Source organism: Pyrus communis, chromosome 11 (assembly GCF_041283825.1).
Source record: "Pyrus communis isolate YQ-2024b chromosome 11, ASM4128382v1, whole genome shotgun sequence".
NCBI classification, from domain to species: Eukaryota; Viridiplantae; Streptophyta; class Magnoliopsida; order Rosales; family Rosaceae; genus Pyrus; species Pyrus communis.
In genome coordinates, this window is record NC_142575.1 from 10,056,679 (window position 1) to 10,072,054 (window position 15,376).

A 15,376-nucleotide genomic window follows, 5' to 3' on the forward strand; every position below is an offset into this window, starting at 1 on the left:
TCCTTGCCGGATTTTCTTTATGAGGATTTCATAGACCTTCCAACACATCTATTCATTGTACATACGATCAAAAATTATTGTAAATTTTTTTATTTGAAATTGAATATAAATAGTACCTAACGAAAACTGACCGTATGATATACGATAAACGAATGTAATTGAATGATTCCCGTGATCCTTACAAATAAGATCCGGGCGTGTATCTTCTCTCTGCTTTGTCCGACCATAACACCTTCATGCTACATAACCAGGTTATGGACTTCGGCAACAAATTTTTCTTTTTATCAAAATTTTGATGCTGCTTAAAAAATTAAAATTACTAAATACCAATCATAAAACATTTTAAATTCAAAATAAAAAAATTGGAAAAGATTATATTTTATTTTTAGAAAATAGAATAATTGATTGTTAAGATTAGAAAATTTTAACGAAACACTCCGGGTAATGTTCACTTTTAACGAAAAAGACATTTTTACTTTAAAAAGTCACTGCTGATATTATTCACTTAGAACATATTTTTGTCCTTTTGATTAAACAAAGTTTTCAATCCCTTTTAATTGGTTTTCTTTTTTTTGGAAGTTTTAACAAAACACTTCAGGTATTGTTCACTTTTAACGAAAAATATATATTTTTGGGTCATCGTTAAGATTATATTAACCCTAATATATTTAACCTGGCAAATAGTCTTTTACTAATCTATTATCTAATATAATAAAATTCATCGTTTGATAATATATATATATATATATATTAAACCTGGATAAGCGTCGGTGGTTGTGAATTGTGCGATAGGGATTCAAATGAGTTTGGTGGCAAAAGTCACGTGTGGGCCTTCATTTTTAAATACCAACAGAGCATTACCGGTACCATCAGTACTCCACTCACACTGCATAAGCCTTAATAGTTCATCACCGACGATTGGGGTCTTATTTTATTTATTATTTTGGTCAATGTTTGGCCACCAAAATTCAAATCCTTTTTCCTTGAATTATCCTAATTCAAGTTAACTCTCGCGGGTGTACTTTTTGGGGTCCATCATCTCTGCCTTGATGTACGGTTTGACACAGGGATTAAAAGTACGATATTGCTTCATATAGTAACGCAACTGTAAAACGAAAGTAATTCATCCGTAATTAATGAATGGTAAAATATATCGTATATTGAAAGAGTACCAATAACTCATTCTTTATCCCTGTCCTTAGTGCAAGGAAAAAGCCAACTTAGATCCAAATGGTGAACTTGCTTTTACTAGTCATAATCCTTTTGTAAATTACATTCAAATGTAACATCCTAATGGGAAGATGGAACCTCAAATTTCAAATGACTAATTAGTTTGGCGATCCACTTTCTTCCTTGTAACATCGTAATAGCTCACCAATCATATTCAAACACTATTTGTGTGAAAAAGATAAGGAAATCGTGCCGGGAACTTAATCATCATTCCATTTCAATTATGTATAAAAAAAAAAAAGGTAAAGTACAAAAAACTACCTCAATTATTGGTGTCACGACACTTTCATACCTTATCTTTTTAAAATGACAATGTCATACATCAACTTACGAATTTGTGTCAATGTCAGACCTCCGTCAGTTTTTCTGTTAATTTTTCTGTTAAGTGCTAACGTGGCTTAAGATGGGCTCCACTCCTTAGTCCAACTAGATTAAAAAATAATTAAATATATTTTTTAATAATTAAATATTATAATATTAAAAATAAAATTATTTTTTTATATAAAATTGTGGGATCCACCCTCTATCTCTCTCTCCTCTTTCTCACGCCTTTCTCATCTCTCACCTTTCTCTCTTCTCTTTGTCTGGACAGCAGCATCCCCAAAACCCAGAAACCCTTCCCACTCGTCCCCCCCCAATCTTCATCCACCATCATCTCTCTCATCTCTCTCTTCGGTGGCCCAGGAATTGACGAAAGGTCGACACTTTTTTCTCCCCAATGCCACGATCTCCCTATCCTCCTTCACGAAGCTACTGTGCCTCATGCTGTCGGGAATTCTGAAGCTCAGATTCTCCGCAACCAAAAACCCGTCGTCGTCCTCGTCGAGCTCGAGAGGAAGCATTGCTCGTTACCCACCACATCAGAATCCGGCGATGTCCATACCTGGGAGGTACACACTCGTCTGGGAGCAGAATTCGATGATGTTCGACTCACTCATTGGCGACCCGGTGTCCTCGAACGCGTCGAAGATTTTCCAATTGTCGTGGTTCAAAATGAGCAGCGTGCAGGAAGAGTAGGTTGCAGGGATAGGGATGGGGGAAGAGTTGCAGGTAGCCCAGGGAGAGAGAGGAGAGAGAGATAGAGAGAGAGAGAGAGAGAGGAGAGAGAGGGTGGTGGAGGAAGGTTGGGGGGATGGGTGGGGAAGGTTAGGGTTTTCTATTTGAAAATGGGGAATTAGGATTAGGGTTTGGGTTCGAAAGGGATGGGAAGAGGTGGGGGATAGGGGGTGGGTTGGGGAAGGTTGGGGGGAAGAGTTTGGGGTTTGTCGAAGAGAAGAAGAAGGTTGGTGCGGGTGGAGGAAAGGGGAGGCCCCCACCCCTAGGCCATTTTAATTTATTTTATTCTTAATTTTTTTTAATTTTATAATATTTAATTTTTAAAAATATATTTAATTAATTTTTAATCTAGTTGGATTAGTGAGTGGGCCTCGTCTCTAGCCATGTCAGCACTTAACAGAGAAATTAACAGAAAAACTGACGGAGGTTTGACATTGTCACAAATTCGTAAGTTGAGGTCTGACATTGTCATTTTAAAAAGATGAGGTATGAAAGTGTCATTCGACCCATAGTTGAGGTAGTTGTCACATCCCGGCCCGAGGCGGATCACTTCCTGGGCCCACTCCACCACCGTAGCACGATATTGTCCGCTTTGGGCTTACCATTCCCTCATGGTTTTGTTTTTGGGAACTCACGAGCAACTTCCCAGTGGGTCACCCATCATGGGATTGCTCAAGCCCCCTTCTCGCTTAACTTTGGAGTTCTTACGGAACCCGAAGCCAGTGAGCTCCCAAAAGGCCTCGTGCTAAGTAGGAATGGGAATATACATTTAAGGATCACTCCCCTGGGCGATGTGGGATGTTACATAGTTTTTTGTAATTTACCCAAAAAAAAATAAGTGTATTTATATCTCAAAACAAGGGCAATAATCAACGGGGTAAGCGAGACCAACCCTAGAAAGAAATTGTCAATTGAACATCAAAGTGTGCGATGACAAACAAACAGAATATAAAAGCATGAATAATGCATTGTTAATGGAACTGAAAGAGAATAGGGTAAATTACACAAAACTACCTCAACTTTTGGGCCAATCACAGTTTCATACCTCATCTTTAAAACATTTCAATGTCATACCTCATCTTACGAATTTGTTACAATATCAAACCTCTGTTAGGTTTTCTGTCAATCTTACTGACGTGGCTTGAAACGGGGCTCACTTCATATTCCAACTAGATTAAAAATGAACTAAATGTTAAAAAATTAAAAATAAATCATTTTAATATTTTATAAAACAAATATGAGACCCACCCCTTATCCCTATCACACTTCTTCCCCGCTCCTGTCTTCCCCCAACCCAAAACCAAAACCACCACAAACCTAGATCCCACCCACGCCAACATCCCCCCCCCCACCCAACCCTCCCCGGCCACTCATTCCACTCCCCCACTCTTCTCTTCTTTTCTCTCCCCAGAAACAAACAAATTTTGAAACAAAAAAATCCAGAATTTTTTTTACAGGTGATCGATTCCCCCAATTCTCTCCCCACTATTTTATTCTCTTTTGGCCAATTCCGCCGTCGCTCCCCCCCCCCCCCCCGCCCCCGCCCCCGCCCCCGAGCCCCTACGACACGTCAATGTCGTTCCCCGCCTCCTCTCCCGAACCCCAAACCAAAACCCAATCGAACCCGCTCTCCCTTGACCCCAAAACCCAAGCACAGCTGCCTCCCATCCCCTTAGCCAAAACCCACAAACCCTTGAGGAAAACCCGAAGCTTTCTCCGAAACAGGCTAAAGGGATGATTAGTGCTAAGAATTTGAAATTTAGGGCTAGGGTTTGGGTGAAATTGGGGTATTTTGTTTGAAATTGGTTACATGGATTAATTTGGTGAGGGTCATGGGGTGTAGGAGGAGGGGGAGGGAAAGGGGGAGCAGCGCCATGGGAGGGAGGTAGAGATGGAGGAAGAGAGGGCGGGTGGGGTTCTGGTTTTGGCGGTGAAGGAAGGTTGGGGGGACACGGGTGGATAGGGAAGAAGGGGTGTAAAAAATTCAAAAATTAACTAAATATTTAGTTTTTAATATTTAATTAATTTTTAACGGAAGAATTGATAGACAAACTGACAGAAGGTATGACATTGCAACAAATTCGAAGATAAGGTATGACATTGAAATGTTTTAAAGATAGGGTATAAAACTGTGATTGGCCCAATAATTGAGGTAGTTTTATGTAATTTACCTTATTAATTTGTCAAAATAGCTACACAAACCGCAAAAATATATTGTGACTAACTTAATTCTCATACTAAACTACAAAGAATATTTATAAAGAGTAAAACCTAAAAAACCCTAATCAGATAAACAAGATTCACAAACAATAAAATAAATAATTTTCCGACAATGTTTGCACAAGTGCATGTGGACATATAAGATAGGTACAAAATGAACATCTAAAATGTTACTGTACAACGAACCCAAACTGCTCTCGTGAAGGACAAACAGGCAGGACAATATTTGGAGAATGAAAATAGCCTTGATGGTCGCCAAGCCAAGGATTTGGATCCCATCTGGATCTTTACATCTTAACCGTTCATGGTACATCGTACGGTCAGAAATTATTTTAAATTTTAAATATAAAATTAAACACAAATAATACTTAACGAAAACTAATTGCATGATGTACGATGAACAGTTAAGATGTGACGATTCCTAGAATTCTCATAAAGAGGATCCGAAGAGTATCCTCATCCCCAAGCCAACTCCCTTTGAGGTCAAGCAACCATCTCAACACTCACAAACCTGAATAAAGTATGATTTATGTATTTTAAAACCATCAAAACCAATCGCCAAGTTTTAGTTTCAGTTCTCCCTTATATATACAACACTGGTCTCTCTAAACGCACATTACGCGTGACTCAATATTTTTTGTTTAGATCTATTTTTTTAGACGTTTGGATTTGTCAAGAGACGTTCACATATAATATAACTTACGCGCGGGACTGTTAATTAAAGAAGCGTTTTTATGCATGTTAATGCAACATTAAGTAGGAGGACTCATGAATGAAAGCTTCAAAAGAACATAGCTTCTCGCTCAAGTGGAACGCCATGTAATCAAACTTATGGTTGATGTTGTGGAGAATGTAAATGCCATATGCGAAGCGAAAAAGGTACGTCGAAGTAGTAGTATGTACGGCCAGAGATCGTCAACAAACATTAGCTAATCGTTGGTTGATGCATAAGCTAAACGATTAGTTTAGAAATGTTCATTTGGTAAGCATGCGCAGAGCGTTTTAATTTGTGCTACACTGCTCATTTTCCGACATAGGGCTACGTTTGAGTGAGAAATTTTCAAGTCATGGACTTTAAAGCCAAATTATAAAAAAAAAAATTGATCACAAAACGTCGGATGTAAGGAAGTAAGAAATGCACAATAGAACATTGCAAGGGCATATGTATAAAAGGGATTTGCAAATGACTTCTTTCAACTTATCCCCCTCATATGCCTTATAGTGCTTATATAATGCATTTTCTAACCCTCCTATACAACATTTTGTGATATTTTCTTCATAGTTTGACTTTCAATCCCGTGACTTGGAAATCCATCACCCAAACATATATGTCTACACTGCTTACTTTTTGACATTATCTGTTGTTAACAATGTAACCCTTGAGATGTTGATAAACTTAAACTTAGAGACAACTTTCTTAGTCATCAAATTATACAAAAACAAACAAATACAGTAATAACATTATGAACGGTCTATCTATTTGCGACAATTGATTAACTTAACAAACTTAGTTCTAATTAATTTTTTAGTAAAAGATGATATTTACAAAGTGATTTATAATAAACACGAAGTTCTGTGAATCCAACACGAAGTAAATTGATGAGTAACTCCTCCCCAACCTTTAGGAGCCAAGCTCCCATCTTTTGAGTATAAAAAGAAAATGCTAAACGTTAGCTGCCATCAGTTGTTAAAAGATGGGTGGTGCTATCCACACACCATTTTCAATTTTTAGCTGTCGGATCGAATGAATCGAAAAACATCAATGGATGAAAATTAAAAACGGTGTGGAAGGTAAATGACCAAAGAATGAAAACCCTCCACCGTAATAAATTGAACCTATATTAACAAAACCCCATAAAACAAACACAAAGGATGCAAACTAAAGCAAATGCGACACCTTCTTTCCATCAGGTTTCTCAATAATTTTAAACCGGTGTGATGTTTCCAGTCTATCAAGATACATTCATATTTTAACTTTTGACGTTCTTCTTCGGGCGTTAACAAATACATAGAAGGCCAAAAGGAGTAAAACAAGAGTTCCGCCTAACGAGAGGACCTTCATGCTCGTGCCATATGTGCTGTTCTGCATCCTCTCCCAAATTCCCTGCAATTTAGATGCATTAGTTAATGGAACTAAGTTTGTTCAATCAAATTATTTGGGGTGCTAAAACGGCTAAATTTCTTCCCCTTAACAGACAACACAGAAATACAAATTTCAGTTTTCCGTAAACAGCTAAGCAAAATAATGAAGCAGTTATGTTCAGGAACATGCCATGTGGCCAAAGCATTCCAATCATAATGGCATCCTGTTTTTGTAAAAAGGCAAGAGTACGGGACCAGTTTGATGGTTATGTACAGAATATGTAAAACAAGTTGGCAACATGTTCAAGCACAAGGGCATCGCCGCACTTCAATCATAATGAAGCAGATATGTTCAGGAACATGCCATGTGGCCAAAGCATTCCAATCATAATGACATCCTGTTTTTGTAAAAAGGCAAGAGCACGGGACCAGTTCGATGATTATGTACAGAATATGTAAAACAAGTAGGCAACATGTTCAAGAACAAGGCCATCACCACACTTCAAAGCGATACATAAAAGCTCGAACTCCGCATATGCATAAAAGAAAATAACCACATACGTCCCAACAAGGACACTACATAGAGGTTCTCAGTGAACGTCTAATGGTTACTGTAATTGTGGGATAAACCCAAGTGACTCTCTCATGACAAACAAACAGAGGGATATGATTTGGATAATGAAAATAACCATGATGCTTGGTTGAATACAATTCACAAGATAGATTTGAGGTCAAGCAGCCTCAGGAAGGATTTTCTATATTCTAAATCCAAACCACCATTAACAATTTCCGGCAACAATTACTACTTCAGTTCCAAACCCCCATTATAACAGAGTTTAAAAGTTAATGTTGGATACCACCTGTAAAACATCTAAACATGAAAGCCCATAAAAGGTTTCAATTTCCTAAAACATCGCAAAGTATTTTCTTCAACCACAACTACATTTTCCCTTCCAAGCCCAATTTTGAGTCTGACAAAACTAAAAAAGTCATGGTTGACTGTAAATTTATCAAATTAAGAGAAAAGCAGACACTATAAAATAGTCTAACACATCTTGCCACATGCATATGTATTTATTTAACATAGGGAATTATTAGCCTTGAAAAAAAGAAACTTACTGTGATGCCAAAATTATGCTTATGTTGATTTGCAAAGATATTTTGTGCATATTTATAAAGCTCCACATCAAGGTGGTTAAGTTCCCTTATCTGCTGGAGGACTATTTCAGGAACCTGGAGGCGTGCCTGTAAATGTTTAACGGTCAGAATGACATTCAAAAGGAGAAGAGAGAGCCCATTGAGTATTTTGCCTCTTGGCACGTAGGGCATGCCAATTGGCCATCCAATGTAGTCCCCTTAGTTTGTGTTTAATTATTCAGTTTACTAATTTATCCTTATTATATAAGTGTTTTTTTTACTCTCCACTTTAGCAGTTTTTTAAACTAAAGGGTTTTTTTAATTTTTATTTTGATAGTTCCACCTGAAAAGGCAACATGCGGTTTGCAATATTTATATCCGATAAATCAGAGGTTCTATATGTTATAGATTACAGGTGCATCTAACCAAGAAGAGAATTGAGTACAAGGATGAATGGATGCTGTGCAGACATTAATGAATGATGTAAAACATCATCTATTGTACCATCTACTTTGAAGAAACTAGAAACTTAATGCTACCTGCTTAGTAAAGTTTGCGGGGGAGATTCTCTTCAAAGAAGAGGTGCGCCGGTTTGCTTGGGTCTTTCGTAAACTAGAAATGCAGTCTTCATAAGCTTTCATAAGCTCTCCCACAGTCATCTAATAAGGTGTAGAGAGGGTCAAAGTCAACAAAGTGGAAGCCAGATCAACTATCATTGTGCCAATATGAAAAATGGCTTACATTTCCTTTCACTGCTTCAACAGTTTCAGGTGAAGCAATCTCACTTTCCTTTCCATCTAGGGTTCTGTTCTGTCATATTAAAAAAACAGCAGTAAGAAAGCTGCTAAATCATTATGAAGCAATCCACATACTGATGATGGCCTTTTCTAATTACCCGAAGGTCATTATTATCTGACTTGGAATCTGAAACTGAGTAGCTCTGTTCTGTAGCACAAGCAGAGGAATAAGATGAATGCCAGGTTTATAGTGTAATTTGTGTAAATCAACCCTATATAGCAATTATCAAAAATCAACATGCCACCCCAAGCAATATGCAACATATAATTTGGTAATACCCAAACTCAGCTTGAGGCATTATACAGTTCAAACTCAAACTAAATATTCTCAACTTTGTGCTACAACTCCATTTTTTTTAGAGTACTGCACCTGAACAAGGTTAAATAACAGAAATTTTAAGTAGATGCCACACTGACCGGGTTTGCTTTCAGTAGCACTCTCCTCACTAGAATTTGATCCTCCTAGCTGTGAAATCACCTGGGCGCCAACTACATTTGCAAACATGGTTGCAGATTCTCTGTGCTCCTCAGTGAGACCAACATATAACATATCATCCAACCTCTTCTGAAAAATTTACAAATCGCTACAGATTACAACCATAGGGAAAAATGGATTATGTGATAAAACATTTATACAAAATACTATGGAAACCTTACTTTTGCAACTTCCAGGACATGTTCACCAAGATGTTTATACCTCTGTACACAATGGCGCACTTCATGTGATTCTGATAGATAGGAGTTGTTTGTCAATCCTGCAACCTTTTGAACTAGAAAGTCAACCATATAATAAATTAAAGTATTATATACATATGTGTGTGTAATGATGCTTCAACATAAAGAGATCTCATAAATTCATCATTTTCTAGCCACTGAGGGGTCCACATGTGATAGGTTTCTACCCCAAAGAAGGAGCCTATTAGGAAAAGTGAGACAAAAAAGCAGCTGCCTGTAGTTGCTTCAGGAAACTACTAAAGCATTTCAAATTAGTCGAGATTCAAAAAGTTTTAACACCCCCAAAGATTGCTGAAGTTTCAACAACAAAGTGGAAGGATATCCCTTATACACTAGATTCTGTGTTGGTACCACCAAGGTCAAAATATTGGCTGATATCTCAGTACCGCAGCCAATATATTGACATTGGATCATAATATAAAAACATTAAATCAGTCAAAGTAGAAGAAAAATCAACAAAAAGGTTTTATGTGCGGAATCTCATTATTAAGAAAAATAAGCAACTATTTAGTATCTAAGACTCTAAGCAAAGCTTTCTAGCATTTTCACAACTTACGGATGGAGCAAAACTAAAAATAAGCACTAACAATTTCCACGATGTTCTAAAACTATAGGAGAATAAACAACCTGGAATGTTTCTCCGTTGTGAACAATTTCTTGAGCTATAGGGTCATTGATGTACTCGTGTAATGGCATCACAACTTCCTCCATGTTGTATGGGTCATTGCTCTGAAAATCATCTGAGCCTCTATGCTCTTGACCATCTCTCTGTCCAAAAAAGTCAATACAATCACAAATAATGTGCAAAGGAGAAATACAGCACTTTAACAGAAATATACCAAGCATGAGAGCTGCGGAACCAAAAAGGTCAACTAGGTCCAAGCAGTACAGAACCAAAATAACATACCCGGGAAAAAAGGTCTTCCCTCATCCATGGAACCAAATATTTCCATGGCCAAATATCCAGTGTGCTTACTCCTTTAGTCTTTGAACGTATACGTCTTGCCATTTGTGTTGCAGAAGTTAAGTTGGGATGTACCAGAAACCTAGCAGCTACCTCTACCGAAAATTCGTACGTACTAAAAACACGGTCAACTGGATCCCTAAGTATTGTCACTACTGATGTTCTCTCCCTGGGAAGTTTGGACATCATGCTATAGTCATCATGAGTAACCAACAACCTGCAATGTCGCTTTCTGCAAAGGGTACAGAATTAACACCTATTAGAAATGCAAATATATGAAAAATTAAGAAAGGAATAGGTAAATGAAAGGGCAACAGACTATTATAGATCTGTAGGCCTCCAACTTAGTTGCTGACTTCAGGCTTGGCATTACTTTTTAAAATGCAAGCCTAGTGAAAGCAAATATGATACCCTTGTGAAGTAAGTTTCTATGAAAATTTACGCCTATCAGTCAAAAAAAAAAAAAGAAAAAAAAGTGATGCTGTAACAATAAATCATAAACCCTTCCCCTTTCCAAGTTTATTTTCCATATAAGAACAGCCTTCCTGTAAAACTAACTCAACACAATTCTAGCCGCTCTAGCATAAGGACATCTGAGCTGTAAGTCTATCACACCTTTGTAACAGTTCAATGCTCAATTATAAAAATGGTATAAACCTTGAGTTTAGTGGTTCTTTGTTAACCAAATTATTTGAATTCTGGAACTCACTGAACTGGAAATGTCAAGAACAGAAGTTAGAAAAGAGAACACAGTATCTTACCTAGGATCAAATCGAAGCTTATCATAAGATCGAGGACATTCCAGAGAGCTATAGTACAGCTTTCTCAAGAAACTGCAAGTGTACATATAGCCAAAACCACGCATTAATACAGTTGTCAAAATTATGGGTGTCAATCTATAGGTTAAAAAGTTGGACTTATGTGGAATTACCAGTGGAAATACGTACGTCCTCCTGTTCTGGGCACATGAAGGAAAAACAGCAAATCCCTCAGTCTGTGTTTGTCTTCTTTAACTTCTTGTTCAAGTGAAGAAGAGGCCCATTTTTTGACAACTCTTTCACAATGACCAAAATCATTCGTAAAAGACGAAGCATTCACTGATACAGAAGCTGTGGATGAGTTATGAGAACCCAAAGAATAGCATCCTGACCAATATAACTACCCAAGTAATGCAACGAAACGAACCAAAAGAAAACAGAAAGAAAGTAACCAAAAAATGATTTACTCAAGACAACACGTCTGCCATTTCGTTTGTTACTCAAATTGGTTCACATTGCATAATGTTAATCTCCAAACAATCCCACCTAAACTGCCCGAACATATATTTAAAAACTACATTGTACGGTATTACCAAGACCAAAAGAGCTAACTTGAAGACTAAAAACTAAGAAATGATAAAGAATAAATCAAGAGCAAGCATAAGAGACATAAATTGTGTTCAATACATACCGAATCCGAGAAGCAACAGCAGGATAGAGAATTTCAGAGTAAGATCCATACGCCTTATTCCTATTCTCCAACCACTGCTACAAGTAACAAATTTAACAATATTCAAAGTTGGCATCTTTCAAAAGAGTTCAATACAAAACATATATATCAAATGAAAAAAGAGTATCTATCAGCACACCTTTAAACTAATTCTATTTGCTTTGCTTGTGCAAAATTTTCCCAGAAAAATCTCTTCTTTTCCTACCAACCAAACAGGATTAGAACCCAAACCCCCAAAATTCAAAACAAAGACCAGACATTTCCGGAACTACAAAGCTGGGATACGGAAATATGCAAACTTATAAGAACCCACAAAATTGAAAACCCTAACGACAAGAAAGGAGAGCGAAAAAAGGGGGCAATGGAACAAAATTCGATACCTGTATCGAAACCGGGGGTGTTGTGTTCATAAAACGGTGTTGGGAGTGTAGCAGACAAACGGAAGACGATGAATGAGGGATGAGGGCCCCACCTTTCAGAACCTTCCCGAGATCCTGAAAAGGCCGGTCGGTCCCACCCGGATTCAAATTTTCTCAGCAGCCAAAGACCCCGATTTTCTCAGGATTTTGTTTCTCTCAAAACTCTCTGCGGTTGTGAGTGAGGATGGTCATGCAAAAGATACAGTGTATGATGTATCTATCTGTGCATGTGTCCGTATAATTGTGCGCGCGCGAGACTCCAAATGGAAAGTTTCGCTGTATGGAATGAATTGAAATATTTTGTCCTGGCGCAATCTGTTCTCCAGGGGCAAACTCGTCATATGAAAATTTTAGAACACCATTCTTCTTATTACAGAGCGATATTTTACTCTAATTAAGATCGAATATTTTAAGAAACAAACATAATATTCGTGATTCGCTACGTCGAGACCCAACTATAATTGGTCTTGTAAACGATAAGCACCATGGCTATGACTCTAGTTATGGTAGCCATAGCCATAGGACACAACCACCATTATATTGATCAGGGTGACCGTGACATTGTTGTTCAAGGATTCATTAATTAACATTGATAATATTGTAACTCATTTACAATAGAAATAAATATGAAAACTTTTAAATTCAAGACTGGTAAGAGATGTTATATTTGTTATAGTAACAGATTAACGTTCATAAAATTTAATCTCGAGACGTTAAGGGATATTATGTTGTTTTATTTACAAACTAACGTTCATGAAATTTAAACTGAAGATGTTTCATCCAAATAATTAAGCAGAACAAAATTGTGGGCTTAATTAAACATCTGAAACATCTGAAGGCCAAAATGACTAATATCCCCAGGCCAAAAGGCAGGTTAAGAAAAAAGATGATGGTTTTTAAGTTGGAAGAGTGGGGCAGAGGTGTTGGTAGTGCGACACGGTGTAGCTCTCATGGTTGGACAATGGGGACACGGACTAGGATTCTCTTCTATTTTTTTTTCATTTTCTTTCATTCTTTCTTTTTATATTTTCTATTTTATTTTGCTTTTTTCATAAAAAATTAATATAAAATATTGACGTGACTTAATCGTTACCGTTCAAATAAGAGAAAAGATAATTTTATCATGATGTACTCTGGTCTGGTTGGTGTGTGTAAATATGATATGTGTTTGTATGGGGATGGGGCCCAAAAGAAGAGTGGAGCCCTCTGCCTATCCCCTCCCCACACCCCCACATGATGTTTTGTCACATGCTAATGCTAATGCAATGCTCATTGTGCCATTGTTTCTTTCATTTTCTTAGTGCTACATACATCCTGTGGGAGTGGGAGACCCATCAACTTTACAACTACTCCACTACTTATATTTTTATAATTAATTGAATGATCCTGGTCTACTGAAAATCTTCAAGTTGTCAAAATAAATTTAAATTCAAAATAAATTTTGAATTTAAATTTCATAGATGACAATTAATTTAGAAAATTGTTATTGATACTTCTAAAATTTTATTTTACACTCTAAATTTTCTATAATTAAAAAAAAAAACATTTGTAAGGAGTGTATAATGAGATTTTTGGAGTGCTAATAATAGTTCCCTTAATTTATTGGTACTTAATTTTTATTTGGTTAGAGACTTAACTTTTATTTGGTTAGAAAACATTTCTAAGTTCAAAAATTATGAATGACAGTTATCAAAGTTAGTCTTAATTGAAGGTATTGAAGATAAGTGTACGAAAAATAAAAGTATATATAACCGTAGTGATAGTGTGAATGAGCCACTAGAACATGTACACATGGAATATGAGAATTTCATGGAAAGTTTAAGTTAAAAAAAATGTGCAAAACAAAGTTAGAGTTTTCAAAAAAAAACAAACAAATCATGTAATGTCATCACAAGTTAATAACCTTACCAAGATCATCACAACCACCACACCCGCTAGTATCATCGCTATCACCATCACCATCTTACAAAAGTCGTCATAATTACCACTCATTATCATCATATCATCATTGTTGAACATCTTCGTTTCCTCCACTACTGCCATCGGCAGGACCGCCGCTGCCGCCATAATTACCTTAACCACCATTTCCGCCACCATCCACTATCATTGCCGCCACCACCACCACCCGAATAACCTTTTCCATGACTCACACCTGACTCCCATTGCAATTGTTGTCACCACTACCTCACTCACAAAACGCATATTTCCTGTTTCTTTCATTTTCGACACACTTTTCATAATTTTCCTTTTCAGCTTGAACTACCAGACAATATTCTCAAACCTTTAAAATGCAAAATTTTGCTTGTCATTTTCGTTTACCAAAACAATTCTTACAACACAAATTCAAAAATCTTACCACCATAGATGCCTTTTATGCACTCATTAGGGGCAGAAAGGGAGTTACGAAAGGAGAGGTGTTACAATTAGCACTGGTTTGTGTGGAAGATATTTCACTGTACTGATTTTGGTATTTTAATAGTTTTATAATAACTTCAATTGATTTGTGAATTCTATGAAGATCATCTCAAACAATAGACAAGAAACATTTGATAATATGATGAAACCAAAAAAAAAAATGAATCGAAGAACGAGCATCAATGAGAAATGCCATCTTTACAAAGGTGAAATATCAAATCCTAATGAAATCTACAGTGCTTGCTACGCCGTGTTCCCAACATCGAATTGAATTGATTGAATAAGAGCATCCCCGATGAGGGCTCTATCCTCCATGAGGTTACAACATTTCAAGCATTAGCGAGAAATTTCATCCCTAATGAGCCAGAAAATGGGGCTAGATCCACCACCGGGGCTAGCAACTTTGTTTATTGGGTAGCATAAAATCGGGCTATATCTAGCCCCAAAAAACAGTGGGTCCCACAAAAAAAGTAGCTACCCATATGAGAAAAATTCTATCACTCTCCCTCCACTTGCAAATACATTTATACTCACCTTTTTTTTATTATTTTTTAATTCTTTTTTCTTACTTATTTTCTTGCAATTTGGCTAAAATTGTGGATGAAATTTCAAATTGATTTAACGTTCACATGTATTGGTGGATGAAATTGTGGATGAAATTTTCAAATAATTTTTTTTCAAAATTGTATGATACTAATTTACCAATTGGTGCTAGGTAAATTGTTGTGTTATATGTGAAAAATCAAATTATTTCAGAGGGCGAAGTGGGGATTTGCTTTTTTTCAACGGATGAGATTGAGATAAGAGAATCTAATCCAATGAACAATGATACG

General features: G+C 36.8%; 1 protein-coding gene across 14 annotated transcripts; it reads right to left on the reverse strand.

Annotated features, from left to right (window-relative positions):
- Nucleotides 1–6,379: 6,379 nt before the first annotated feature.
- Nucleotides 6,380–12,408, reverse strand: LOC137742685 (protein-tyrosine sulfotransferase). Of its 14 annotated transcripts, none has more exons than XM_088679986.1 (14): nucleotides 12,090–12,403; nucleotides 11,849–11,910; nucleotides 11,671–11,744; nucleotides 11,153–11,318; nucleotides 10,983–11,054; nucleotides 10,165–10,453; nucleotides 9,885–10,025; nucleotides 9,180–9,284; nucleotides 8,940–9,087; nucleotides 8,621–8,670; nucleotides 8,467–8,535; nucleotides 8,265–8,384; nucleotides 7,708–7,833; nucleotides 6,380–6,610 (listed from the first exon to the last, which is right to left on the reverse strand). In XM_088679986.1, the coding sequence occupies exons 3-14, from the start codon at nucleotides 11,717–11,719 to the stop codon at nucleotides 6,470–6,472; spliced, it is 1,476 nt and encodes a 491-aa protein (XP_088536112.1). In that variant the 5' UTR covers nucleotides 11,720–11,744; nucleotides 11,849–11,910; nucleotides 12,090–12,403; the 3' UTR covers nucleotides 6,380–6,469. The 14 variants fall into 14 exon arrangements, with proteins under 14 accessions (XP_088536112.1, XP_088536107.1, XP_068338718.2 ...); XM_088679981.1 differs by having other exon boundaries at nucleotides 11,153–11,330; nucleotides 12,090–12,381; XM_068482617.2 differs by having other exon boundaries at nucleotides 11,671–11,747; nucleotides 12,090–12,379.
- Between the last annotated feature and the right edge of the window lie 2,968 nt (nucleotides 12,409–15,376).

Bases quoted from the DNA above. Each gene is read 5' to 3' on its own strand.
- LOC137742685 (XM_088679981.1), bottom strand. From the start codon at position 11,719: ATGGATCTTACTCTGAAATTCTCTATCCTGCTGTTGCTTCTCGGATTC. The intron at 8,385-8,466 runs GTAAGCCATTTT...ACACCTTATTAG, and splicing joins TTGAAGCAGTGAAAGGAAAT to ATGACTGTGGGAGAGCTTAT. The intron at 6,611-7,707 runs GTAAGTTTCTTT...TCTAAATTGCAG, and splicing joins AGCATAATTTTGGCATCACA to GGAATTTGGGAGAGGATGCA.